At 38.8% G+C, this 27,914-nt stretch overlaps 2 protein-coding genes across 2 annotated transcripts; one reads left to right on the top strand and one right to left on the bottom strand.

The window, feature by feature from the left end:
- Window positions 1-54: 54 nt before the first annotated feature.
- Window positions 55-23,089, top strand: pgm5 (phosphoglucomutase 5). The gene is made up of 11 exons (XM_035658240.1): window positions 55-312; window positions 2,265-2,427; window positions 2,564-2,710; window positions 3,333-3,458; window positions 3,570-3,760; window positions 4,824-4,978; window positions 11,067-11,182; window positions 15,028-15,163; window positions 15,775-15,958; window positions 19,954-20,091; window positions 22,221-23,089. The coding sequence occupies exons 1-11, from the start codon at window positions 55-57 to the stop codon at window positions 22,308-22,310; spliced, it is 1,704 nt and encodes a 567-aa protein (XP_035514133.1). The 3' UTR covers window positions 22,311-23,089.
- Window positions 23,090-25,289: 2,200 nt separating this feature from the next.
- LOC118325523 (transmembrane protein 252-like) lies at window positions 25,290-26,425 on the bottom strand. The gene is made up of 2 exons (XM_035658230.1): window positions 25,954-26,425; window positions 25,290-25,548 (listed from the first exon to the last, which is right to left on the bottom strand). Exons 1-2 carry the CDS (start codon window positions 26,217-26,219, stop codon window positions 25,290-25,292), a joined length of 525 nt encoding a protein of 174 aa, XP_035514123.1. The 5' UTR covers window positions 26,220-26,425.
- Window positions 26,426-27,914: the final 1,489 nt, after the last annotated feature.

Here is a 27,914-nt window from a genome sequence, read left to right as displayed (position 1 = left end):
ACTAACTCAAGGTTATTTGATCCGCGTCCCTCCCGTTGGGTCCCGACGAGGAGGATGGAGACGAGCCCCATCCCGGTGCTGACGGTCCAAACGGCCCCCTTTGAGGACCAGCGGCCTGGTACCAACGGGCTGCGGAGGAAGACAGCGGTGTTCGAGGGGAAGAAGAACTACCTGCAGAACTACATCCAGAGCGTGTTGTCCTCCATCGACCTGCGGGACCGACAGGGCTGCACCATGGTGGTGGGGAGCGACGGCCGCTACTTCAGCCGAGCTGCCACCGAGGTGATAGTGCAGATGGCAGCTGCCAATGGGGTAAGAAGGAAAGGGGGGGCGACAACCGGTCTTGGCATACAGAGGCTGTCATGCATTTGTTCTATTACATCAATATATTGGAACCACTTCTACCCATGCATAAGAGAAACTAACATTCATATACAGTGGTATTGTTACAAATAAACATTTACTACATTAAAACCCAAAAGGTAAATCCAAGTGAGATTTTTTTTGCTGCTTTTCATTGGAGAACAAAGATTGTACATAAACTTACCAAGAATGAGTCTGAATGTTTTACATATAAAAAGTAATCACATGTCATGTCTATCAATGCTGTAGCCTAGTGATTCCCAACCTGGGGTCACAAGATGAATCTAAAAGGTCACAAGTGTCGGAAATAAGAAAAAAACAATGTACTGTCAAACAAAATTAAGTTTTTTGTTTGTTTGTTATTTCTAATATTTGCCTTTTATTCGTTAAATGGTGTATATTTCTTACACCAGGCCTTTAAAACTATTAAAATAAAAGTCTAAAAAGTGAACAAATTCCAATTAACTACTCACAACTTGGAGAGCACCCAAGCTTTGTATGAAGAGGTCACAAGCAATAAAAGGCAGGGTGTATTGCTATGACCTAAGCAAGAACAGTGATTAGTACCCAACATATAATTTATTAGGCTGACACATTTACTCTCAGCAGAAATTGTTCCACTGCTTCTTAAAAAAACATAGTAGGACTTTGTTTCTTTTCTGGCAGAATATTAAATCAGAATTTTATAATTGCATTACATATTCACATATTGCATTAGAGTTGGTCCACATTTGTTTAGCATTACACAGTCATATGACATATCACGTTAGGAGCATGCAGTTACTCCCGAAACACAAGAGTTTCAGAAGTCAAGGTGAAAGTATTAATCTGCAGTATTAATACATACAAACTTGTCACCCACCCAAACTGTGTCTGAACTCTTTAAATGTCAGCAGCAGATAACTGAAAATAGGAAGACAGAGTGAGCGAGAGGAGGAAAATCCCCACAGCTCATTTAAAACGCTTGCTCTGAGATCCTTGTGATTGGTTTGGACAGGTTCCAAAGGAAAATCTGAAGGGAATATAATTTGTTTTTGAGATCGGCCCATTTTTTCTGCTCGCCAAGCCAAATGTCTCTTGATGTCGGCCTTATCAGCACTTCCATCCATCCTGCTCTATTTTCCTGCCTACGTATGTTCCCCCCTCTCTTGCTGTTCCACCTCTCCCGGGCCAAACACTATGGGGATCCCCTGTCATATTGCAGTGAACCAAGAGTCAGGATACTGGCAACACTTGCAGATAACCTATCCCATGCACAGACTATCCTTCTTACGCTAGTTACTGAATAAGATAGTGGTGGAATAACAGATTGCTTTATACATGTTCTTAGGTTATTACACACAACACAATGCAGGCTAAATATATTTTGGCAAGAACATTTCTTAGGGTTTTCCCTCACTTTCCTTGTCTGTTCTTCATATACACATGCAACATGCCGGATGTTAGGAGGGTTCTCTGACGTCAGGAGAATGAATTCCTCTCCAGTGAGGACACTTTTATTTAGAATAGCTGATATGCAAGGGAATTATGGGAAGCTGGTGGTATTACTGCTTTAAAAGTAGCATACAAGTTATAAATAGAGATTTCAGCTCAGTTATTCGGGCACCCTCTTGGGTCGGATCATTTTCGCTGTTTAAAGCAGGCTGTCAATTAGTCACCTGTGGAAGGATGAGATGCCTTGGGCCAGTGTTGCTTTCAGTTCCAGTTAGACCGATGGGCTCATGAACTTTTTTGAGAACAGTGTTTTGTTTTGTTTTTTGATTTTGTGTCACAGCCAGCCCAAAGGCAGCTAGAAAGCAGTCCCCCTAAACCTTCATCTTATGAAACAAGTTTACCAGAAAGCATTATTCTGGATTGATGTGCAGCTGACATTGTTCCTCATTAATATCTGTGCTGTGCAGATTGGTCGTCTGGTAATCGGCCACAATGGCCTCCTGTCCACCCCTGCTGTTTCCTGCATCATCAGGAAGATCAAGGCCATCGGTGGGATCATCCTCACAGCTAGTCACAACCCCGGAGGCCCCGGTGGAGACTTTGGAATTAAGTTCAATGTGGCAAATGGAGGTGAGGACTGACAAAGAGTGCTTGTTTTCTGATTCTCCCACTTCCTTTTGAGAGCATTTGTAAAGTAAAGGAATCTTTTTTTTTTTATCAGACATAAATTACTGTACACATGCGTATGTCTTTGTTTGTGTGGTAGGCCCATCTCCGGACACAGTGATGGAGAGGATCCACCAGGTGAGCCGGACGCTCGAGGAGTATGCAATCTGCCCCGATCTGCGCATTGACCTGTCCAGGCTGGGAAGGCAAGAATTTGACCTGGAGAACAAGTTCAAACCTTTCAGAGGTACAATACTCACTCACTTGTCTGTCAAACAAAATAGCCAACTCAAATAAGGCATCCCTCAGAAAGGGTATAATTTGTAAGTATTGCCTTTGTAAATGATTAATAATTTGTTTACTATTTTTTATAATTTATAAGCCAATAATTAGAAAGAATTGTCAGGTTGTTTAAAAGCTATTTGATTGGTCAAACAGTTTACTTGATGAACTAAAGAGCTAAAGGGATTTTTCACAACCTGGCAACCAAATGTTTTTCTTGTTAATGGATTAAAGCTAATCTTTAAAGAATTACTAAATAATTTATTAACTATTATAAAAACATTAGTTCCAGACAAGTACATGCTTTGTCAAAACATTTCTGCCTAATCTGTTATGTCAAATTAGAAATCACCAATATTATAAATGAGGAAGAACAGTGGCTTGTTCTTAAGAGCATCCCTAGAGGTAAATGAAGTATAGTCCATCAATACCTTTAGTTGCACATTTTACCTATAAATAATCATTATTTACGCACACAATTGAATGCCCTGGAAGCATTTGCACAACCTTTCTATCTTTAAGGCACAAATGCATACAAACCATCTCATTGCCATCTGGCACTAACCGTCTCTTATCTGTGCTTCCAGTGGAGATCGTAGACTCTGTTGAGGTGTATCTACAACTGCTGCGAAACATCTTCGACTTCAATGCCATTAAAAGTCTCCTCACAGGCCAGGATCAAGTCAAGATACACATAGATGCCATGAACGGAGGTAAGACAATTCATCACCTGCCTAATATAGCCCCTGAGCTGTTTTGAGTGTTATTGGAGATTAAACTGTTCTTCCTTTCTTCTCCTTGTCTGTCCTGGTGTTGTGTTACAGTGATGGGCCCCTATGTACGTAGGATCCTGTGTGATGAGTTGGGAGCTCCTGCTAACTCTGCTGTCAACTGTGTCCCTCTGGAGGACTTTGGTGGCCGACCTCCAGAGCCTAACCTGACCTACGCCACCTCTTTGGTAGATGCCATGAAAGGAGGTGACTTTGGCTTTGGAGCTGCATTTGATGCAGATGGGGTAAGATACCTGATGCCTAAGTGAGGCTTAAAGTCCTCCTCCACTCAAAAAAGTGTTTTGCCATTTGTTGCTTCTCTTGGATTTTTAACTTTCACTTCTCAGAATGATGTATGTGAGATTGACATTATAAGACTGTTTTCACATTTATTTGCTGAAGAGGGAAAGTTTCTCACCTTAAATCTGAGTTTAACACATGGACGTACATGATGATTTTGTGATGTCAAATCTAGTTTTATGGTCCAATATTCAACTTAAAATCCAGTTTATTATTATTATATTTACTGTATTTACATACCATGGGATTTCCTGGGTTGTGATTGGTCACTCAGCAATACTTTCATTAAGGATTTTTTATTAAGTTCAACTAAAGCCATATGATTTAGACTCCACCCATAGATACCAGAGAGAACCTTATTTATTTTTTATTTATTTTTTGTTTGCTCATTGAAGCAGAGAAGAAAGGTGATGGGGCTTGAATAATAGTGTGTCCAGGTGTTACAAGAGCTCCTTTTTCATCCAATAGTCATTTCTACTGTATACACACACACACACACACACACACACACACACACACACAGCCTTTGCTAAGTAAATTAACTTAGCATCAGGAGAATTATGTCATATCTGCTCTGTGTCTCCCACCAGGATCAGTATCTTCACAGTCATTAGCACCAGCGGCTGTAATCTTCTATCTTTTTTATGGTCGCTGTTACATAATAACATAACCAATATCTACCAAACTGCAAACAGTAATCATAATGGTTGGGAAAAAGAATTTTAACTTAATTGTGTCGTATTGTTTTGTACAGCAGAATTACCAATTCAATTTGACTGAATTTGATGGCAACACAATGGCTATGCTGTGCGAGTGTTAGTTCAAAGTGTAAATCTGGTGTTATTCTGATATTCTTGACAGTTGCGAGATATATGGAAGATCACCAGCCTTATTCTTTGGTATCGCCTACAATGCTAAATCATTCAAGTCTGATTGCAGTCCTCTTTACATTATTAAAATAGTTACATGAGCTGACACATAATGTACTTTATCTTGTGTTGTTGTCAGGACCGGTACATGATCCTGGGGGAAAATGGCTTCTTTGTGAACCCGTCAGACTCAGTGGCCATCATGGCTGCCAACCTCTCCACCATCCCCTACTTCAGACAGCTAGGAGTCAAGGGCTTTGCAAGGAGTATGGCGACCAGCACCGCCCTTGACAGGTACAACACGCTCTTCTAAACACCCTTCTACACACAAACACACACACACACACACACACTCAGTAGATCTAAGGGGTTTTGCCTTCTCTTGTCACACCACCACAGCCTCTCTCCACAAACTCCTGCAGCAGCCCATTCTCTGGAGAGGGGTGACACTCTCAGATGAAGACGCACCCACTATGAATAAGACTGTGAGGTCACATACACACAACCCCCCCAAACACATTTACTCACCATCTATAAATATTGTCTGTTATGTAAGAATAGAACCACGCCGATGGTGCTGAGTGAGAGGATGTGATCACAGTTAGTCATCCCCATTAACATTGTTCCAGTAGGAGGGATCCCAGCACCCCACTAAAGCTTCAACAGAATGCAGCTCAATGGAAATGTGTTATTTAATACAATGAAGGAACCAGAAAAGATCAGCTATTGTTAGTTCAGATTGTATTTCAGAGTATTGTCTTCAACAAGTTAAGATAAATTCCAAGTGTCCACACACTTAGTCATTTAGTTTTCCTAAAACCATAAAATCTATTCAAAACATATTGTGTTTTTGTGTGTGCCATCATATGTGTCACAGTGTGTGTGTAGCTGTGTATGCAACTTTAGCTATTAAGAATTGTATTCATAAAAACATATTTTGCATTATTTAAATTACGCAAGTATATTTTTGGAGGAAAATATTGATGGTTTTCACTTTAAAAAAATACTTGGCAACTGAGTGGATGAACTATCTGTCTATCATTGTCTATCTCGGGTGAACTTTGACCAGTAAAAGCATCAGACCATATAATGTCGCCAGTTGGTGCGGTACCACCGTACTGGCCATAAATGCATAGATTTAAGCTTAGATGGATTCTTATGTGATCTTCTGAGTCCAGCTGCTTCACAGGGTTAATTGAACACTGCCAGGAAATATACCAGTATATCTCTAACCAGAATATAGAATGTATGATCAGGAATCATAGGTTGACATATACAGAAAGTGTCTGTATGACAGTCTGTCTTTGTGTGCATATGCTTGAGTGTGTGTGTGTGTGTGTGTGCGCATTAGTGTGTGTGCATTAGTATGTGTTAGCACTGGCAGACATTAAGGAAGTGACCTCACTGCTAATCCTGATCTCTGGGTTTCACAGTTACAAAACGGGAAAAGTGGTGCTTACTGTTGATATATGAAGTGGGATGTTACATCACAGAATTATTGGTCATTCTTGTTAGTGTAGAGACTCCTACAGAATTGGTCATGCAAACACACACACACACATACACATCATTTGGATTGTGTGGTGCTTTTTGCCTAAGGCTGCATCTTATGATGTTGAACCGTAATGATCACACTGAAAGAGCTGCTTGGAAGTTTTGCTCACGCTGGTTCCCATGTCTCGCCTCATCACACACACACACACACACACACACACACACACTGACTGAGCCCTGAGACCCAAATGTCACATGTCCCTCTACAACTTTGAGCCATGGACCTCTAATACAGCAAACACGCTTACACAATGTAGATTAAATGGCCTTTTCATTAGTTACCACAAAAAATATCTCCTTCATCTCCCTTTTTTCTCAGCATTTGCCTTTTTGTCTCGATGATAACATAAATTTAATTTCCTGGAAACGCTAACTTGGTTGTGCAATCTGCTGAGAAGTGGAATTACCTTACAATATGATGTCTATTACAGATAATACTTTAACTACAGATAATATCATGCTTTGGGCTCTGAAGAGCTTTGTCAGAAATAAATTGCGTTATATAAGATTTTCATTTGTTCCCTGTTAAACTGAATTTCACCAGCATACTAGGGTATGAGCTCTTATGCAAAGCACACATTCCTCTTCTATGAACACTTAACTGATAATTACTGGCATTGTTGCAGGACAGAGTCGCTTTGTTCAACTCTTAGCTTCATAATCGCCACTTAAGTTCCTAACGTAACTTTGCTCCTCTTTGGACACATAATGTACATATCTGCATGTCTTTGACAAACTCCAGGAAGTGTTGAGGTACTTAGTAGCATAGTGTCGGACTCTGGAGTGGGCCCAAGCGTAGGCCTTTTTAGGAGAGCAAGTGGCCTGTGTGTGTGTCTGTTTAGACTGAGCAACCCTCCCTGCTGTGTGTTTATGCGTAGTCAAGCAAACTGTGTTATAAAAGCCTTGATAAATGTGACGGTGTATATACTGTATGTAGCTGCGTGTGTCCAGAGAGAATTTGAGAAAACAACAGATAGAAAGAGAATGTATTTGTGTTTAGATGAGTAGAGGATGTTTTGTTGTGCAGGATTTAGATTCAGGTGGACAGGAGGCCGAAGTTGTTCAATTTTTCATTCTTGGGTAGACTGGGTAGGGTGTTTGTCTTGTTGTTGTGTGCATGGGTGCCTGCGTTTGTGCGCATACTGTAAGCAAGGGCTGATGCAGGGAGGGAGGGGAAAGAGGGAGAAATTTTGGTAAAGGAAACATCTGCCTCTCCTTTAACTGTTCCAGGGATAGGAGGATGTAAGGAGAGGAGAGGGCTTAGCCACTGGTGTGCCTGTTACCAGGATAAAGTCCAAGTTCTTGTACTGAATCACTAATTAGCACTGCAAACTAGAGCGGTCAAATGTTTAATGTGGTGCTGTAGCTGAACAGTTTTTTTTATTGTTGGCTGTGAAGATGACCAAGGCAATCAGAAGACTGTATTGTCATATACTGTACATGTGTATGTATGTGTATATATATATATACACCTCCTGGTAACTGCAGAACCCCCCGAGGTGCCCCTGGTTTGGATTAACCTTTAAGAAACACTGTGTCTAATGCCAACAAGACCTTACCAGACCAGTTTAGTTGGGCTGGACTTGTGTTCCCACAAAAAGCTGCCAAGGTTTAGTTCATTTATAGTGCTGAAAAAAACCTACTAAGAAAAAATGTGAAATGCTGTCATCAGGCTGAGAGTGTTGTGTTATACACCAATATTTTGATAGGAAGCAAGGTGCAAAAGATAGCCAAGTTCAACATAGACAAAACAAGTGCACTTTTCCCCCATATTTAATAATATACGATGGTAAATATATTTTTGACACAGCTTTGGAAAAGCCTTGAAAACTTTTGAACTGATGTCAGAAAGGTATTTTCATATTGACTGCAGACAAAAAATGTAGGTTACAGCTTCTGCCATTTACAGAAATCATCTCAACTTTGATTTAAGTTCTTTATTCTCAAGCATTTTCTGTGTTGGCCACTATGGCAACATCATATGTGTTGTCCAGTGAGAAGTCCTGGTTCAGGTCAAGAAGAACTCACATTGCAAGCCCAAGTAAAGCTCCAGCATGCTACGCTTTTGTCTGAATGCCAGTGCAAAGCTTTTAAGTCCAGGCTGAGCTCTCTTCAGAGGGGGAGGTGAGGAAAGAGGGCACTGGGTGCTATGTTTGGGTAAAATATCAAGCCAAGGCCAAAAGCTGGCAATATTTCACTTTGCAGATGTAGAGAGACCTCATCCCTCACATTACTCCCCAGTATTTACTAATGCATGAGACAGATATATACAAAGATAGAGACGGTGAGAAAACAAAGGAGATGTTGGTTGATTAGTGTATGTATGTATGTGTTTATTGTGTGTGAAGTCGTATTTAAAGTGTGTGCATACATTTGTAATCCTGAGCTGAGGATGGTGACAGGTAGCTGGCTGAGCCTGGTTATGAAATCTCTGTCTGCCCCTTCACCTTATGGGGGCAAAGCATCCAAATCATTCACATGACAGACCTTTTCAACCTCTGTTCAATTTTATTTCAGTTCATTTCTTACAGTCAGGACAGGTATTGCAAAAGTCTATTTTTTTCATGGTAGCCTCTACTGTTCCATCCACCAAGATAAATGTACCAGACATCTTACAAGTTATTAAAGCAAGCACATTTTAGAAATGTAGTGTAATTAAAAGTCTAAAATCTGGCACACTCCAGCCTCCATGTATCCTTAAGTCAAAAACATACATTGTTTAAGGACAAAAATATGCCTTGGTTTTAAAATTCAAGACTGTCTTTGAATTTTGTGCCTTGAACCTGCATTGTACTTGATAATGGCACTTGACCAGACATGCACTCTTTATGTAAAATCTGCCTGTTACTTGTGTGAGAAAATGGACATCGATGCACTGTAAAGCTGTACAGTCGAGAGGTCACACCTCCACACAGGGGGATTACAGCCCTAAATAGAAAGCTGCCAAGTTTATTCCTTGTGTCTCCAGTCATATTCATCTGCCAGCATTTCTCTGTTTTGGCAAAGCCTGTGGAGAGAGAGACAGCATTCACAGAGCCTGGCTGGCCTGAGAGTGTACTATATCTGTTTAAATATGTGTTTAATTATGATTGAATATATTTGCTTCCATTGCTCGACTTGAAGAAGTGTGTAATAGTGGATGTAAAACTAGAAAAAAAACTTGACTGTTGTTGATTGTTTTAGGAATGTCATATCATAAGAGCTGAAAAAAGACTATGAAGAACTAGTTTGTTGATTGTGCTTGTCTGTATCTGTGCATGAAGGCTATGTATGGGTTTGTTTTTTCCATCCCAGTGCTGTTGTTCAGTTAAGGCTCAGCTGGTGCAATCATCAAACTTGAGAAAACATGATCCTTACTATTCTCACACAGTTTTGTCCCTACAGTTTTGCAACACTGTTTGAAAAGTGAGCACTGGTAGGGTCAACTTCAGTGCTTATGTTGGCTGTGGACGTGCCGTTTGAAACGTCAAAGGCTCATCAGAAGGCCAGAGTTTCTGTTTTCTTTTAGGAATGCCAGGCTTTCCGTTCCAGCTCTCACTTCCCCAGAGGGGAATAAAGTTGGTTACTCTTATTTGGTAATTCATCCTATCCTCATGTAAACAACTGTACTGGGCACAGTGAAGTTTATTTATGTGCATGATGATTGTGTGGATGTGTACCATCACTTAAAAACCCTGAAGCCCACCCACATCCACATATATCGCACTGTGCATTCCCACAGTACAAGTACTTGAGATAGTCATTTCTACATGTTTGTTTCTTTGTGACCAACAACTGTTTTGTTGCACTGAATATTTTATCCAGCAATTCATAGCCGAGTCCTGGGAATTGTGTTTACATTTTGCGGTGGTTACTGAGGAGGTGTGGATGATGTGGTTGAGCAGTGATTTGTGGGGAACGGGAAGGACACTGGCTATTCATCTTTGTTGCTAACAACTCTGCAAGCAGGCTTGGAATGTTAACTTTCACAATAAAATACTGTATTATAGAGGGTGTTTTATCACTGAACCATGTTAATTTGGTTCTTTGTTTATAGTCTTTTACTCTGCTGAAAGTTAAAATATAAGCACCTTGTGATTTTAATGACCGAACAATTACTGTTTTATTTAGCATTCAACAACTACAGCTATAATGAGTAGTGCCGGAATTTTAGGAATATTGAGGTCAGGAGTCTGGGGAAAACCCAACCCCTTTTTTGATTTTGATGAAACTCTATGTCAAAGTTCTCAGTGCCAAGATCAGATTATTTTAATTACTGCTGACTTTGTTTGTTATTCAATATTATTATTTTTAATATTTTTATTATAGAATTTGTGTCCAAAAATCTTTTCTAAAAATGTACTGATTGTAGTGCTTTTATAATCATGTTACTGTAATGCCATTATACTCAACCAGTTAATTGTCTGTAAATTTACACTGAAAAGTTGTATTAGACTCTTTTCCCCTCTAGTCTGTTTCTTTGCACTCCCTCTCCTCCCACATACAGTACACATACAGTATATTCACATATATACGCACACACTCCTTCTCCTCCTCTCCCTATGTGAGCACATGGCTCAGGTTCAAAGCAAACATCAGTTAAAAGGTTAACTCACTTTGTTCTTGCAGCATTTGCCTTATTAAGTTATTGGATGAACTGCTGGCACATTACGCTTGTCATACAGCATTTGGTTCGCTTCATTTCAAAGGTCAGAGGATTGTTTGTAAGCTAATCTCTGTATAAGAACTAGGAATGGATGGCATTCGATATTATGGAGAGGATGTGTGTTTGTGAGCATAAACTATTAGCTTTGTTTTTGTTTCTCTCTTTCTCTCTGTATGTTTATAGGGTAGCCAAAGCCATGAAACTGGCGCTGTATGAGACTCCCACAGGCTGGAGGTACTTTGGGAACCTGATGGATTCTGGGCGTTGTTCCCTCTGCGGGGAGGAGAGCTTTGGGACAGGTACAATCTGTTATGCTACAGCACACTCACTCACTATCCAAACAACACAGATTCGTGGATACTGAATGTCATCAATACAGAAAACCGATAAATACAGATACAAGAAGCAGCTTGTTAGAGTGTGAAGAGAAGGTCACTGATTCGAATCCCTGGACCAACTTGGAAAATGTGACTGGGTGTGTGACTGAGAAATCCCCTCCCCTCAGCAACTGTTGGTGAGGTGCCTGCAAACAAGGCCACCACTAGAGAACGCACAGGCCAGCTGCTGCTAACTGTGAATGTGTATTAGAGACTTGCTGAAAAACTCTGACAGCAAGTGTGTCCAATCAACCTTCCCTCGGAATTAAAGGGAAATTGCAATTTATTACAGCATGAGTCTTATGTTTTTAGTTCTGGCCATCATAAATATTATCATAACGTGATACTCATCAAAGTGATTTGTGAACATGGTGAAGTCCAGTGCAGAAACACAAGTGGTTAGACGATCAAACAGATTGTAAGCAGGCGTTTAGATGGGTGGATTGGTCGGTTTAAATAAGATCCAGAAAGCCCAGTATGAGGAGAAGATCCACTGGTTTGAAAGCAAATCAAATGCCAAAGAACTCCAGAGCGGTTTGAATAAAGACAGTATTTTACAACTCTGGAAAGTTATTATGGTGTAAATAATTTTTGTCTTTGAGGAGCAGTGTGGCATTGCCAAATGACATTGCATTGCACTGCAGCAAAGTTTGAGCCAGATTCAACTTTTTGCTGGAAAACAACAAGTTTTTACCTTTGTGTCAACATGCTTTCATTGAAATGACTGAGGGGTTGTGTTTTTTATGCAGTGCTAATGTCTGTTTGGATACAGCTTAAAGAAGTCGGCAATTTAGCCGAGTCAGTATTTGTAGGTAGTAATAATAAATAATCAAAAATAATCCCTCATTGCACAGAAAACCAAGTCCCTTTCATTTATATAGCCTAAAAGCTTTACAAATTGTACAGCATATGACATCTTGTATCCGGAGGCCCTTGGTACAGTAGTGTGTAATAATTTAACTGATTATCTTCAAAATAGGTTTGTTGTTTAAGGTCCAGTGTGTAACATTTAGGAGGATCTAGTTCTAGTAGCATAAATGTAATATAATACTCATAGGTATGTTTTCACGAGTGTATAATAACCTGAATATGGGAATCATTGTATTTTCTTTACCTTAGAATGACCTGTTTTTTTTCCATGTAGTCCGCCATGTTGAACTGCCATTTTTCTACAGCAGCCCAGACAGACAAACCAAACACTGGCTGTATATAGGCCATTTATCGTTTTTTCCCCGGGTTTTGCAGCCACCGTAGTTTCTCCTTCACACTTCACCTCATTCCCAGGTTGTCAAATACAAATGCCAGTGGTGTTCAGTTAGTTGTACTCTGCAACTACACCACTAGATGCCACTAAATCCTACACACTGGAACTTTAAGCCTGCCTCGTCTGACTGCTTATGTTTCTTGCCATTTGACTTCTTTTGAGTGTTTTTGCCACTTTCCCAGATCTCAGCAATTAACCTGTGGCATACAATGTTATTATTACTAACAGTAATGATGACCAGAGCTACAAAAATAACATCCAAGTGCTTATGAAATCACCATTTCCATTTAAAGGTAAAATAAAATCTCAATTCCCTTCTCTTCCACACCCGCCTGTTTCAGTCTAGAGCTGTAAGCAGTGCATCCTGACTGCCTGTAGCTCCAGTCAGAGACGTGTAATAGATGTGAGGGCTGTGACCCTGACTGCATGTGTAAATAATCCCCATTCTTCTGCTATAAAAGGAGACAGGGGCTCCCTGAATCGCTTCAACATGCAGACAGGCCTCCAGTGGCAATGTTTTCTATGAATGCAAATGCACACATACACAGTCAGAAAATATAAATAATGTGCATGCTTTTGCCCTCCCTTTACATCTGCCTTTCCTCGCTCCTTTTTCTACTACCCATCTCTTCTTTTTCTCCATGTTTTTAGCTGTCTCCCATTTTAATTTCAGTTTTATCTGTCCTTTTTTCATTTTTCTTTGGTTTTTCCTCCTCTCCTGTACCAAATATTTTAATTGAAGATGAAATCTAACATTTAAAACAGAGGAAACAACACAGAAAAAGCTCTAAGTGAGAATAAAAATGTTAGCGGGTGTGAACAAGAGAAGAGAAGCTTGTAGCAGAGGGGGTTTGGAGAGTCCAAATATGAAAAGTATTGACGAGGAGGAGAGAAATGGAAGCAGCAGAGAGCACAGAGGACTATTGGAGCTTTCTCATTGTCTACCCATGTAAGGCCAAAAGCTCAGAGAGAGGTCTGAGTAGTAAATCATCAGAGCTGTACACCACTCCCGCTCAGACACATTCAGCATTAACTATTGCAATTGTTAATTTAGCCAGTTTTGTCAAACTTTAATAATTTTTTTTTTTTTGTACTTTGATTATTCCCTCCTGGTTTGAAAATGAATAATACCAGCTTTGGAATTTAAAAGGCATTGCGCACAACATAAAGTTTAATGAAAAAAAACATTAGCTAGCAACACATAAAAAACGAAATATTTTCTGCTTATCATTGTGTGTATAATATCCCTTCCGCACAATCAGTCAAAAATCAGTCTCTCCAAAAACATTGGAATATCCATACCACTGGTTTTAGGACTGCCTTGTTCCAACATTAGGTAATAACTCTTTTTTAAACAGTGATAAGTTGTTGAGCTGAAAAGAGAGGTTTTAATTATGACGTATTTTTTAAGCGTAGATGGAAAAGTTCTGGTGCGCTTTGGTGATCTAATTATTAGATTTGTACATTCTACTAGGTGACCCCTCTGTCTGTTTTTGTGTCAGAGAACAAGACAAAGGAAGACAGACAGTGAGGCAGAGATTAATAATGACAACTGTTAGTTTCCTAACAGCTGTATACTGCTACTAGAGCCGGACACAGAGCGAGGAAGAACACCTCTTGTTTTCAGTGTTTGGTGGAGAAAAGAAAAGCATTGTGTATGCTATAAAACAGATATAATGACGCCATCAAGTTTTTCTCATAAAATAAATGTACATGTAACTCACAATGATACCAAACAGTTGAGTCCATTTTCTGCTCCACTCTCTGCCGTGGAAACATTTCTAACATATTCAATCTTACTAAAATGTCAAAGTGTCCCCTTAACAGATACCTTTACTGTGCAGCTGTTTTTGAGAACAGACTGATTGCTCCCCAGTGAAGGAGACTGATCAAGGGTGTGAACTATTCCTCCATTTGTGTGTATGTGTGTGTGTTTCAGGGTGGGGAGCAGGAGATATAATTTGTGTGGGGATGTTTGGTGCGTCTCCAAGCCCAAGCACTCTTCCTGACCTTCTGTTACAAACAGTAGAGTTGAATACTGGGCTAAATGGAACTATATTCTATTTGCTTAATGCAACCTGTGGATCAATAAAAGATTGTTTGAACAAAAATGTTAATAATTCCCCACTATGGTCCTGCAGAAATGTATGTGTTATTTCTTTGACATTTTGAGAAATGCACTTGTTCGTTATCTTACTGTGATTTAGATGATAAGATAGATACCACTGTCATATCTGTCTTTTAAGTGTGGAGTTGGAGCTAGGTAGCTTAGCTTAGCATAAAGACTGGAAACAGGGGTAAACACCTAGCCCGTTACCTCTAAAGCTCAACTATCACATTATGTCTTTTATTTTTTTTAACAAGAAGTTATATGCTGGATTATTGCTTGACTAGTAGCAGTTAAGCTAGTTGCTTCACCTTTTTTTCCAACCTTTGTGCTAAGCTAAGCTAACAGGCTGCCAACCGTTTTTGGGATGTCTTGCATGACTTCTTTCTGCTCCAGGTTCAGACCACATTCGAGAGAAAGATGGCTTGTGGTCGGTGTTGATGTGGTTGTCCATTATGGCCGCGAGGAAACAGGGTGTGGAGCAGATTGTCCGAGAACACTGGGCCAAGTTTGGACGTAACTACTTCTGCAGGTAAAAGGACTAAATAATCTCTCAGAATATGAAGCAGTCAACAAACTGTTTATTCAATCATTTATCTCTTAATTTCGCTATTCTTTCAATCATGGATCCATTTTACTTATTTGAATCTTTACATCTTGTCTTTATTTAAAGCCCTGAGAGTGACTTCAAGATTCCCTTTTCCCAAAAGTCTTAATCCCTTGTATCCCTACCAATGCCAAATATGTCTCCCAGGCCTTCACCTCCAGTCCTCCTTGCCACTTGTTCTTATTTTAACCTCTCCCCTGCGAGAGGCAGAGATAGTTACTGCAGTCAATGTTCCCACTGACAGTTGCTGCAGCTTTTCATGTTCCCACAGAGAGCTTTCCGAATCTGATGCAGATTTCCCACAACACGTAGATGGAGAGGACATACAGGACAGGTCAAGGCCCGGAGGCCAAAAAAAGTTCATAAAACATAAACATGTGTCACCAACAAATCATCCTGACAAACCTTGTCTCTTGCAGTTTAGGGGCAGTTTAAGTTCTATTGTAATACCATGAACTGGCTCTATTGGCTTTTTGTTGTTGATATGGCATAAGAGATTAAACCAACTTGGAAATTTGTGTGTTGGTGTTTGGCAGGTTTGACTATGAGGGCCTGGACCCACGTGCAGCTTTTTACCTGATGAGGGATCTGGAGACTGTAATCTCCGACAAGGCATTCACCAACCAGAAGTTTGCCGTAGGAGACCACATATACAGCGTGGAGAGGACCGACAACTTTGAGTACATCGATCCTGTGGATGGAACAGTGGCTCGAAACCAGGTCAGGTGGGGCTAAGAAAGGGGAGAAAATGGGAAAGAAAGAGAAATTAGAGGAGAGTATTGCTGCCATAATACTCATTTTATTATTTGAGAAGAAATAAAACCTGACATAGATTGACATATAGATTGACCTAATAGTTAAATTATAGTTCCTTGTTCTACTGTAGATATCTTTCTCATAAACTCTAAATCTAAACTAGGAATTAAATCTAGATCTAGATTTTTTTAAGATCTACTCATTTCAAATTCATGTTTCATGAGTAAAAGAAAAAATATAATGTCTTTGATTCCCAAATGATTAATGTTCATATTGATACACAACACTGGCATATCGCATATTTGACTGTACCTGCTCATCCTGCTAGAAATTTCTCACCCCCTGTTCCCCTGTTCTGCTTCAATGCTCCAATCATGTCTATCCTAATGTCTGTCCCTCACAAGATTATCACATTGTGTTGTATTATATTGTATTGTATTGTTGACCTCAGCAAGATTGGCCCCATGGAAACGGGGCCTGAAACATTTCTTTCAAAGCCTTCAGTTTGTTTTACTCTCTGTTAACTTATCTAGCTCCGAACATAGACCCTGTCTCTCTTTTAGTGGATGAGACAGTCCCGGAAGATCCCATGCTGCTCTTTAACAGAGATGTACATTTGCTTGTCCAAATTTGTTTTGGATTGTGGAATGGGCTCATCGTCGCCCCTTGTGGCCGTTTGGTGGTGGAAAATACCTTCTACTACTCTAGTTCTCACAAGCCGTCAAGTACCAGTGGGTGCTTTGTTGTATTTTTGAAGATGCAGTGTGCGTTGCTCATGTTATCAGACTGTGTGTGAGGTCAGGTCCCTGGGTTTTCATGGGGTCAGGTCTGCCCAAAGACATCTTAAGCATGCACACACACTCACACTAACACCTTCTCTGGGATCTCTTTCATACACATGCACTCACTCATCAGCCTCTTGAGAGCTAGACCACCCACTAAGCTTCAATGTTGTCTCATTAGAGAGGTTCCACGTTTGGACATGATAGTCTATCTTCCATTTCAAACCATAAACATATGCATACACATGTTACATACAGCACAAATCCCTACACACACTGATAACTCCCTCTGTCAGTATATCCTCCCTGTCCTCTCCCTCCCTCCCTTCCTCCCCCTTAATCTCTGTGAAGTTTACCCAGCTGACTCTCTCTGTTCTGCCCAGAAATGTGTGGAAACTCATTCCTGGCGTCAACACTTCTTTGCCTCTGCCCCACCTAATACCCCATACGCACGCACTGTGCATTTTGGTGTGTACTGTCCGTCATTCCAGTTGTCCCTGTATATAAGTGTGAACACATGCAAACACTTGCATGGCCTACACGTGTTCACATTTGTGTTTGCTGGCAAGGTTGTGCCTACAATTTGGTCGTCAAATTCACCTTATGCACCTTAATAGCAATAAAAGGTCTCGCTGTCCCACTTTGAATTACTCCACCATGTTACCATGGTTACAGCAGCTCCACAGCTAGTTAGTCAGTCACCCCAAAATGTGATTTAACCTCACTGGCAAATCCTCAGCATCCCAGTTGCCCCAGTGTGTATTATAACAGCACACATTCCTCCCAGGACAGAATTATATCAGCTGTCGTCTCACTTGCAGTGTGTTTGAAGGGAGAAAAGTTAGCACATGGACACGAACACACACACACACACACACACAAACACACAGGACAGGGCACAGGGGATTTACACAGCAGTGGCATGGCAGCCTTTTGTAGCCGACTACTGAATTCATTCTGCATTGTCTGCATATCTCTGACAAATAAACTGCGGATAGATGGATGGACGGATAGAAATCATTGGCACAGAGCCTATATATACCTAAATGCAGACAATGCACGCTTGTTATGGGTAATATTTGGAAAGTGCAGTACGAACCAACAAAATGTTTTCCCTGTACATTTTTACTTTGTTTTGATTATTTACAGTCCATAACTTGAAAATCTCTCTGTATTGCTTGCTGTCTGTCTGTCTACTATTAATATTCATATTGACTAATATAAAATTAAAACATAAATGTGATCTTCTTAGCTAGCTACTGTTAGCATGAGTTTTTTTTTCTCCATCAGGACTATGACTGTATTTAACTATGTGGAATAGCTGAATTACTAAGATTTCTGTTCATTAAATATACATTAAAATATATCTGTTTTTCATTTACAAATAACAGCTAGGGAACAAATTAGTTTTAGCTTAAGATAAGGCTAACCCTGGCTAGCTCACCAGCTAGTTATAATCTTGCTAGCTAGCATTATGTAACTAATGTTTGTTAATGTCGGCTGTGTCAGTGGGAGAGAGTCGTAGCCAGAATACAATAAGTTAGCTAGATACACAGCCAGGGTGCAGAAGGTTTGGCTTTTAGCTCGATTTTGTATTTGTCCTGCTACGAATTTAAAAAAAGCATACATTTATATGCCATTTTTCAAATCTATGTCAGCAAAACATCTCAAAAAGTCAAATTTAGGTCTTTACTCAATGTTTCATAAACATAACATAGGCAACAGCTATTGTGTTTTGCCTTTGTAGATAGACAGGGACAGACACAGTGTGGCTGGTATGTGTTCCACTCAAGGCCCCTGAGCTTTACAGCACACATTGTTTTTAACAGGCATTACTCAGCCTCCTGATAACTGCTACTCTATTGTTAGAGATGAGCTGCCACACTCACAAAAAGAAAGACAGACGGACAGGCGGACGGACATCTCTTATTATCGCTGTCTCTCCTCACCCGGATTTTGACGTGTTAAAATACTCCAGAGCCAAAGTCAGATTAGGAGGAAGGCGAGTGATCCAGCGTTACTTTTATTACCACAGTCTATAAACGATGAAGCTGAGTCACAGTTTTAAGAGCTATTGGTCTGAGATGGGGTTACTGTCGTGCAGGGATGGCGCACTGGGACATTTTTCTTGTTCATGCTTCTTGTTTTTTTTTTTTTTTTCTCAAAACATATTTCAGTTTTTTCCCCTGGGCTTGACTTTTGTTCTAATAGGATAAGGGAAGAGGCACTGTGGAATTTAGGACAGATAAGAGTCATCACACATCCATTAGTCAAAAAGTCTTATCTTCCTTACGTCAGCCAGCCAGAGTTGTAGATGGTTACCCCAATGCAACAATATCCTGTTTTTCCTGAAAATGCTGAGGTCAAGTTCCAAGAGTTAACAGTAGAGGACACTGAGTCCTTTTAAATGTGATGAGTTTTTTTGCTCTGGTTTGGTGTGAAATTGTTCTCAACTGTCAGAATCGTGAGGGACTTTGTGGAAATACAATCTCTATGAGCTTGTGTGTGATCTTTGAAATTAATTCAGGACTGGAATTCATAGAGCTACTTGGAATAACACTTGTTATGACCTTACATAACTTGATAGAGTGTATATGGAGGATGTAAGTATGTAAAGGAATCCTAGTTACAGTACAGACTCAACAAAACATACCATGATAGTGACATCTAGTGGATAGTTTTAGTTACTGCACATGAAAGAACAGATTTTTTTCTCTTTACTAACTCATAACCTTTTTTCCTTCTTTTATATTGCCAATTTATATGATTGGAAAATAATGAATATTTAAGTACCCTATTCAAATCATATGAGTACTAAAATATCTATTGTATGATTAAGCTCTTCTTGGGACTTGTATGTAGAATTAAGTTGTACATTTAGTTTAGTATATGCAATGCAATGTAGAAAATGCCCAGTTAGAGCAGATGTTCCAAACTTTTGCTGGTTACCTACAACGGCATTAAAAGAGCTGCTTTTCTCCATTGCATATTATTATAAACTGAGTACTTTCTTTTTTTGTCGTTTTTTTAGTTGTTTTTGACAGTAATAATGGATTTGAAATTTTAGGGCAAAGTTTTTTGACTTGGTGGATCAAAGAGAAACCTAATTCAGTAAATAAAAAACGACAGCATTAATAGTTAAATATATAATGAAAACATTGGTTTGTATGTTTCTAGGGTTTAAGGATCATCTTCACTGATGCGGCCCGCCTGGTGTTTCGGATGAGCGGGAGTGGAGGAGGAATGGGTGCCACCATCCGCATTTATGCCGAGAACTTCGAAAGAGACCCTGAGAGACAAAACAGGGAGACGCAGGTAAAGAGGGATGAGAGGGTGATGACAAGATTATATCTGTCTTTTTGTGGGCGTCTGAATGAGAGCCAGAGATTCTTTTTGTGTGACTACAGCATGTCCACTTTTGTTTGTGTTTTCTGTGTAAGTGGGTAATAGGATTCTTTACACTGTTATGACTCATTTATAAGGAATCTGATACAGAGTATTCTGTCAGTTTAGTTGCCATAAAACTGAAAATGTCAAATCTTTATTGAATAATATCAGACAATAACAGAAGTAATCTCTTCAGATTCTTATCTTCGGGTAACTGAATAGATTCAGATATATAGATTTTGACTCTAGTTTTGTTAGGAGAAAATACGGTGATCTTTGCAGCTAAAAGACAGGCAATACAGCCTATGCTGACACAGTGAAATGCCTTGTCATGATCATGTAATAATGGTGTATAATGCAGCTTCATGTGACACTACTAAAGTTAATTGACCTGTAGACTTTGGAGTGATTAGGAACACTAGCTTCTTGTGTTATTGTGGATGTTGGAATGGGTAGTGTACTTTAACCATACCCAGGGGTTGTAAAGCTGCAGTCATGATGGCTAGATACCCTCATTTAGGTTTGGCCACCTAACCATACACCTTCATTTAACAGTGTGTGATTAATGACCCCATTTTCTTTCATACATCTACAAGTTAGAAGCTAACCAATGGTGTCCTCAGCTTGCAGAGCTGAGACCTGCACTGGAGCCTTGGAATCTATCATTTATATTAGATCATAAATTCTAGATTAGACAACATGGTTGTTAGGCTAGGTTAAAAGTACTGCATATAGCCTACTTTTTATATACACAGGCTGTGTGGGTTTGTATTCAGTCAACACTGTCTGACATTTTTAAAATCCTCATTGTCAGTATTTCATGTAGTTTAACATTGTTGCTGTGTTTGTCTGCTTACCACAAACCTGTGAAGTAAAGGGTTAACAATGACACCATAACAAGGTAAGATGTGTCATATCATTCTTGTGCAATGTTGGTAACATGCAGTGCACAAAACATTCATATACTGTATAAAGTAGTTTATACACCTGTCTGGAAGCAACTCAGAATTTCCTCATAGCTAATTTCTTTATTACACCACAGTGTTCCTGTTGTACCGTTTTATGAATGAATCATCTCTAACAAGTAACAAGAACTGGTTGACAAACACTACCTCTGTAAAATGCTGAAATCCATTTTTGACACGTTTTTGTAGGGTTCGGTTGACATAAATGAAACTAGGTTATCTGCTCCTGGAATCTGCATAGCCATCAGTCCTTCAGCATTGTGTTTTTAGACCCAGAACTCACAGGATCTACCATATATGGGCTTGCCTTGCACAGCTAAACTAAGACTAGGTCGATGTCTGCTGGAAGATGTACTTATTAACCACTGTAATTTAGTGTGAGAGCCTATAAAGAAAGTGTTGGAATGTGAGTTGATATAGTGTGAAACGGGGTGTTTTCTGAAACTATAAAACATGTAAATACAATATATAGAAGGAGAACAAAAACACACAAAACAACAGAGACAATCCATAAAAGGAACAATACCAAGAAAAATCTGGAGTCAATTTTAAACTTAAAGCTAGAATGAAGATCCTGGTATCATATATCAATGAACCCAATTATATTCATGTGTGATGATGTTTGTCCTCATAGTAGCCATTTCATTGTAGTGAGACCATTTTGTGAATTTGACCTCACTGTATAAAATATCAAAACCCATTGTGACATCTAGGATCGTCAAAGCCTCATGAAACTGTACAACCACTGATTTCTTAACATGTTTTAGTTGTACAAAAACTGTAGGCAAGGCTGAGATTGAAAGGAAGTTGATGAAAAAGTTGAATAGCGTCATACATAATCAAACCTGAAGGTCCCCCCATTTTGAAACTAATTCCCGCACCACTGCACTGAGAGAGACTTACTGTATGCTAGCATGTGGTCATAGCCTAAACACTGAGTCTGATGGGGCAAACCTTAAATATGAGAAAACACTTTTGTTATAGTACTCAAAAGCACTTTCCAAATATTCCTTTTCACATGATGCAAAACATTTGCAGTCCTTGTTGAATTGCCATTGTTGAAAATGTTTTGTGATGTGTTCCTCACTGCAGGTGGTGCTGGGCCCTCTCATTGCCATTGCCCTGAAGATCTCCAACATGCACGAGAGGACAGGACGCCGCGGCCCTAATGTCATCACATGAGCAACCAGGAAAACACATGCATGCACACACATGCATCTACCTGCTCACACAGAGAAACATACCCTCAAAATACTCTTTCCTGTGCTTATCTGCCTTTTTTTTTTTAATCCCTTCTTTCTAATTTCGTTCTCATTTTTCTTTAACTGATGACTAAACTGAGGGTGCTTTATCTTTCAAAGAGAAAGTTAATGTTTTACCCTGTTCTCGCAATTGTTTATTGATAACTATCATCCATCAGCTATGGAAAACTTCCAATATTCAGTGTCTAAACCAGGGAGGCTATTTAATTATTGCCATGGATAAATAATGAAAAATATGTAAACAGCAAACATATTATGAATGTGCAGACTGACCGTTAATTTTTGTGGCTTGCTTTTATGGAGACTTATTGACTAAGAGAGCTTAAGAGAGTCATTTTTTAATTCACCATGCTGTTTTTCTATAACAGTTCAGTGTTCACTTTTCATATTGCTTGTACCTGTCTTCTCATATATGTCACAGTGGTTTTTTTTTCCAGCCATTTCATGCAGAAGTAATCCGACTGTTTACCAAATGTAAAATAAAACAGGCATTGCATCACGACTAATATATCAGTGAATTTAATTGAAATTTGATATAAAAATAATGTTAATGCATATCTCAACTCGTGTTTACTACCTAAGGACAGTACAATTGAGCTTTTTCTTTAATTTGTCGGTTTAGGCCTTTGGGAATGCATATAACCATATTTGAATATATTATTTCTTTTTTTTAATCCAAATAAACTTTTTTTGTGTGTAGTACTTGCCTTTTTTAATTGAATTGGACAGGTCTAATGGGGACAAATAAAAACACATCAGCATGAGATATGTTGCCCTTAGGCATTTTTGGATTTTAATTAAACAAATTCTTCATAATTAAGAGCACCATGTTGTGCTGATACTATATATCATGTGGTGATTGAACATCCTGGAGGAAAAGGAGGCCTTTGTTTGCAGAGCACAGCACCTGCTTTTGAACCAAGTGTGAAATGTGTTGAAGCTGTTGTGCCGAGATAAGAAATGAAGACGGTTGATTTTTATACAACCTGAATGAGACACGCAGAGCAGGAACTCATAAACACATTGATTACCGCCATTATGAGTTGAGGATATGCCAGTGGATATCCGCAAGGATGTGTTCACTCAGTCAGTCAGACATTACCTGTCAGCCATTACAGGTTATTGCCCCATCCAACTGTTTTATAATGTCAGGGGTTATTTCGGCGGTTGGATGAGGATCAGTCCCAGTTTGTCACCTTCGAATTTGTCACTAAGAAGCTTAAATTGTTCCTGTGTCAGAGACAAGTGTCTGATAGGTAAAGTGGCATGATTAGATGAATGCATTTCTTTGAAGTACCTGGTAATTAAGATCCACCCTTTGTATTTATGATCTGCATGAAAGTGAACATGCTGCAAAGTTGCAGCACATTGTTGCTCCCCCCAGTATCTTTATTGTGGTGAACTTTTCAACTGAACGGAGTGTGCTTGAGAAACCACTCTTAATCTAGTAATACAGTTTGTTAGGACGTGTCATGTTGTCACACACAGTACACATGAGTACACAGACTGAAAAGACTTACAAGTCAAGTGTGTACCATAATATACAAATATACTAAAACATACTCAATGAACCACAGACGCAGCTGCAAATAATTTAGATTTGTGAGACCGTATTTTTATCTATAAAGCCATTTTTGGCAGACTTTCATTATATATGTAAAAATGTATTTCACAAGGTTTTGCAATCTTGCAATCATTAGCTCAGGTCACAAGACATTTAACTGTTGTCTGTCCTTAATGTATAGACAGAGATTGGAAAGAGCTCAGCTCCACTTGGAATAGTCTGCAAAAAGAATTTAAATTGATGAATCCTAATTTTATCCTATTTTAGTCTGTTTTAGTTTTGTTTGATTTTTTATTTGATAAGTTTCCTTCCCTTCAACTTGTGTTGTATAAAAACATAGGAAATTGTTGTGGCCAATATGGGTCTAAGATGCTGTCTATGTAAAAGAAAATTATACTATCCCTGGTTCAAACCCAACACGGACCATTTGTAGCTTGTTGTTGTCTCCTTTTCACTTCTCTTATTTAACTTCAACTCATTTGAATTTGTGTAATTCAGTTTCTTTATTGTTGCAGCGTGATCAAAAGAGCTTATTGTCATAAATATAATCAACTGAGTAGTTTAAAAATTACAATTATGAGTGTTGGTTTGATTTGCTTTGAAATTATATCAAGCTGCCTGGTAGAGTTAATTTATGAACAAGAATTATTCTAAAATGTCTCTAGGAGCGTGAAAAGACATTGTCATGATTTATATTGCAAAACAACTCTACCAAGGGTTGGCTATATATTGAGAAAGAAACATACAACAAGTACTACAGTATAACGGCCTGATATTTTTTATTCCATAACACAAATCACCCTACAACAGGGGTAGCATCATGTACTATAAAAATTGTTATATTATACATGTAAACATGTGTTTGATTTTAGTAGCGTACAAATTAGAGCTACAGTGCAGGTAAAAGTAAGTGCTGTTTGTACATTCAAACATTAATGGATCCAACTGGATTAATACTGTCAGTTATTTGTCACACTACCAAGCAGTTTTGCAGCTCAAACATGCAGCTCATCCTTTGCTTTAGGAAACCAAAAACAAAACAATTTGAGCAACATCAATACAGAACCACAGTTTGCCCCAACAGGCTGTACCTCTTTAAAGTCATCTGGCCTCAGACAGGTCTGTTAACTGTAGGGTCAGTACAGACATTAGAGTTTAGAGATTGACCACTGGGTGTACTGATGACACAACGTGTCCCTGAGGTCCATCATTAGGTGGCAGAGCAATCCAACCCATTTTTCTGGAGCTTTCTCTCTTAGCTCAGTCAGGAAGTGATGTCTGTCTAAGATCTCCATTCATCTCATTTCTCTCAGCCAGTTAGAGAAGTTTTGTCCTTCAGTGTCCAGACAAGGCCTCCCTCCGCTCCTCTGCATCCACGTCCCCCTGCTGAATACGCTCTACTTGACTGTACCGAGGAGGCTGCTCCCAACTCCACGTGCAGTCTGGAGCCTCCGAGCTGTCCTGGCTGTACAGAGGAGGAGCGAGGCTCATCACCACATCCACCCCATCAACCACAACAACAAACTCAGGGGCTGTATCAGGACACACTTGGCTGCCCTGTGACTCCTCGTACGATGGAGGGAAGGAACTTGGTCTGCAGAAGAAAAGACATGGAATACATTAGTTTAGTTTAGTTTAATTTGTTAAAATGTTAAAAATGCAGCCTAAAATTAAATTAGAATAATTGTACACATTTTAGGATACGTAACAACAAACTGTATGTGAACAATTTGTATTGACTTTTGAGGCCAAAACAAACAAACATTTTCCTGTAGTGCACAAATGATCCATTGCTCTGGAGGGGAAGAGTAACTAGATTTTTTAGTTGTTAAAGTCAATAGTAATTAAACTACATAAAAATAAACTGGCCTTTTTTAAAACAAAACAAAAATATTTTCCCTGTAGAAAAGGTACTTTGTAATTTAGATACTAATCAATAAGCATTTTTTTCCACAGATTTTTCTTTTTAACGTGCATTTGTGGTTACAGGTGGTCTTACCTTTCAATAGTGTAGACCTGGATGTTTCGTTCAGGTCTTCCTCTCTGGTACATCTTGCTCTTCATGCTGTGGCAGATGCTCCAGAAGACTCCGATGAGCATAGCCAAGAAGCCCAACACAATCATGATGTAGGCAGGGATGACTTTCCAAGAGAACCCATACTCTGTCTGCAGGGACACCAGGTAGGCCCCGCTGCAGGTCAACGAAAATCCCACACCAGGCAGCGCAATACGGGCCAAGGACCACAGCTGTTTCTTCACATTCATAATTATTTAACTCACCTGCTGCTTCTTTATTAGAGTTTCCAGTTGCCCTTTTCTTCCTTTGTCCTCTTATGGGGACACTGGTATCAGGAAGAAGGTATTTAAGGAGTCTTATGGTTTGATCTCTTTAGTACCTGTTCAGTTCCGGACTTGCCTAAACATAAATAAATCCTCTAACCAAGTTTAAGTACCAACAAATGTAGGTGCAGTTAAAAGTGTGTCAGTCTATGAAAGCGAATGTGGCTCTTCAGACATAAAGGGAGGTGGCTGGGATGTTCCTGCCTTCTTGGTTATATATTAACACAGTATTAATCTGAGAGAGATAGGGCTGCCAGAGAGACAAAAATACAGCAAAGAAGAAGAAAGAAACAAGAAACAAGAAAAGAATTTTGCTTGATAGTTGATAAGACAACAAGGTGAGAATAAAGTAAACTTTATATTAGAGGTGTGGGCTTCAGATCTCAACTTATTGCTTAGAATGTCTAAAAATGTTCTTGATTGTGATTCTAGTTTTGTGAACAAATTTAATGTGTTTCTACTCTTAGTGTATCAGGAGCAGAATAAATAATAAATATTTCCTATTCAGAGGTAGTTAAAGCATAACTACTATATGAATAATGCACTCACTTACTCAAAGTTAAAGATACTGTGACTCTGAATGTACTGCTACTCGATATTTTGTACAAAATACATATTGCTATATACATACAAGACTACTACTACTACTACTACCAGCTATTATATAATTATAATCTTAAGAGTTAAGGAAATCTAATTCAACAACAGTGCTAGATCATTTTTAGTTCAATTAAATTCATGTATTTATTTTATTTTTAATAACATAAACACAATAAATTTGTTTAAATTAATTTTATTTAATAAACTAGTGGCAAGTTCTGATAATATATATATTATATTATATATAACACACAATCATGTTTTATTTGAAAAAAACAACAATCATTTATCATGTTGAAAGCAGGAAGGACATTATTTATATATTATGCTGGAGGCATTAAATTATGTTGTTTTTAAAATCTTCTACATTCTACAGATCAAATTTACCAGACAGCAACCAACCACTTCTAAACATTTTAAAGAAGAACACTATTTTTTTGTTATCTCTGATTTCTATATTGATGAGTAATCCACTGGAAGTGATGTATCCGTATAAGGAAATTAATTTTTAATTCGATGGATTCTCCTTAGTCATCATGTCAGACAGTCCATGCTGATAAAATGTTACAGTATTGCTCAACATTTTTCTTTGACACAACACAGTGTAGAAGTCACAAGGTAATGTTTCCATAAACTTGTTTTCATGAAGCTGGAAATTGGTTCACATGGGCACAACATGACAGTGCACAAACAAGCATACTTAACATCATTTTAATCAGCTTTATCATTATCCTTTATTTATATTTATTTATAAAATGTATTTTAATAGATTTTAAACTATGACATATTTTGCTTCAGAGGTATCATTTTTCTTTCATCGTTCCATTTAAATTTTCTTTTTTCATTATTTTCATCAAAATCTGAGACTAATTTATAGTTACATAAATGCTCTGGAAGAACTTTGGCCTTGATGCTTATAACAAAGCTGTAATGTTGTCAACTTAATTTTACAGAAACAATATGACTTGGCGTACTTTTTACAAGCAATGGCAATCACCTGGAGACTAAGGTCAGGGTGCT

This window comes from Morone saxatilis, unplaced genomic scaffold (genome assembly GCF_004916995.1).
Source record: "Morone saxatilis isolate NCDOM2014 unplaced genomic scaffold, NCSU_SB_2.0 Contig16, whole genome shotgun sequence".
NCBI lineage: Eukaryota > Metazoa > Chordata > Actinopteri > Moronidae > Morone > Morone saxatilis.
This window is presented reverse-complemented; position numbering and strand designations above follow the sequence as displayed.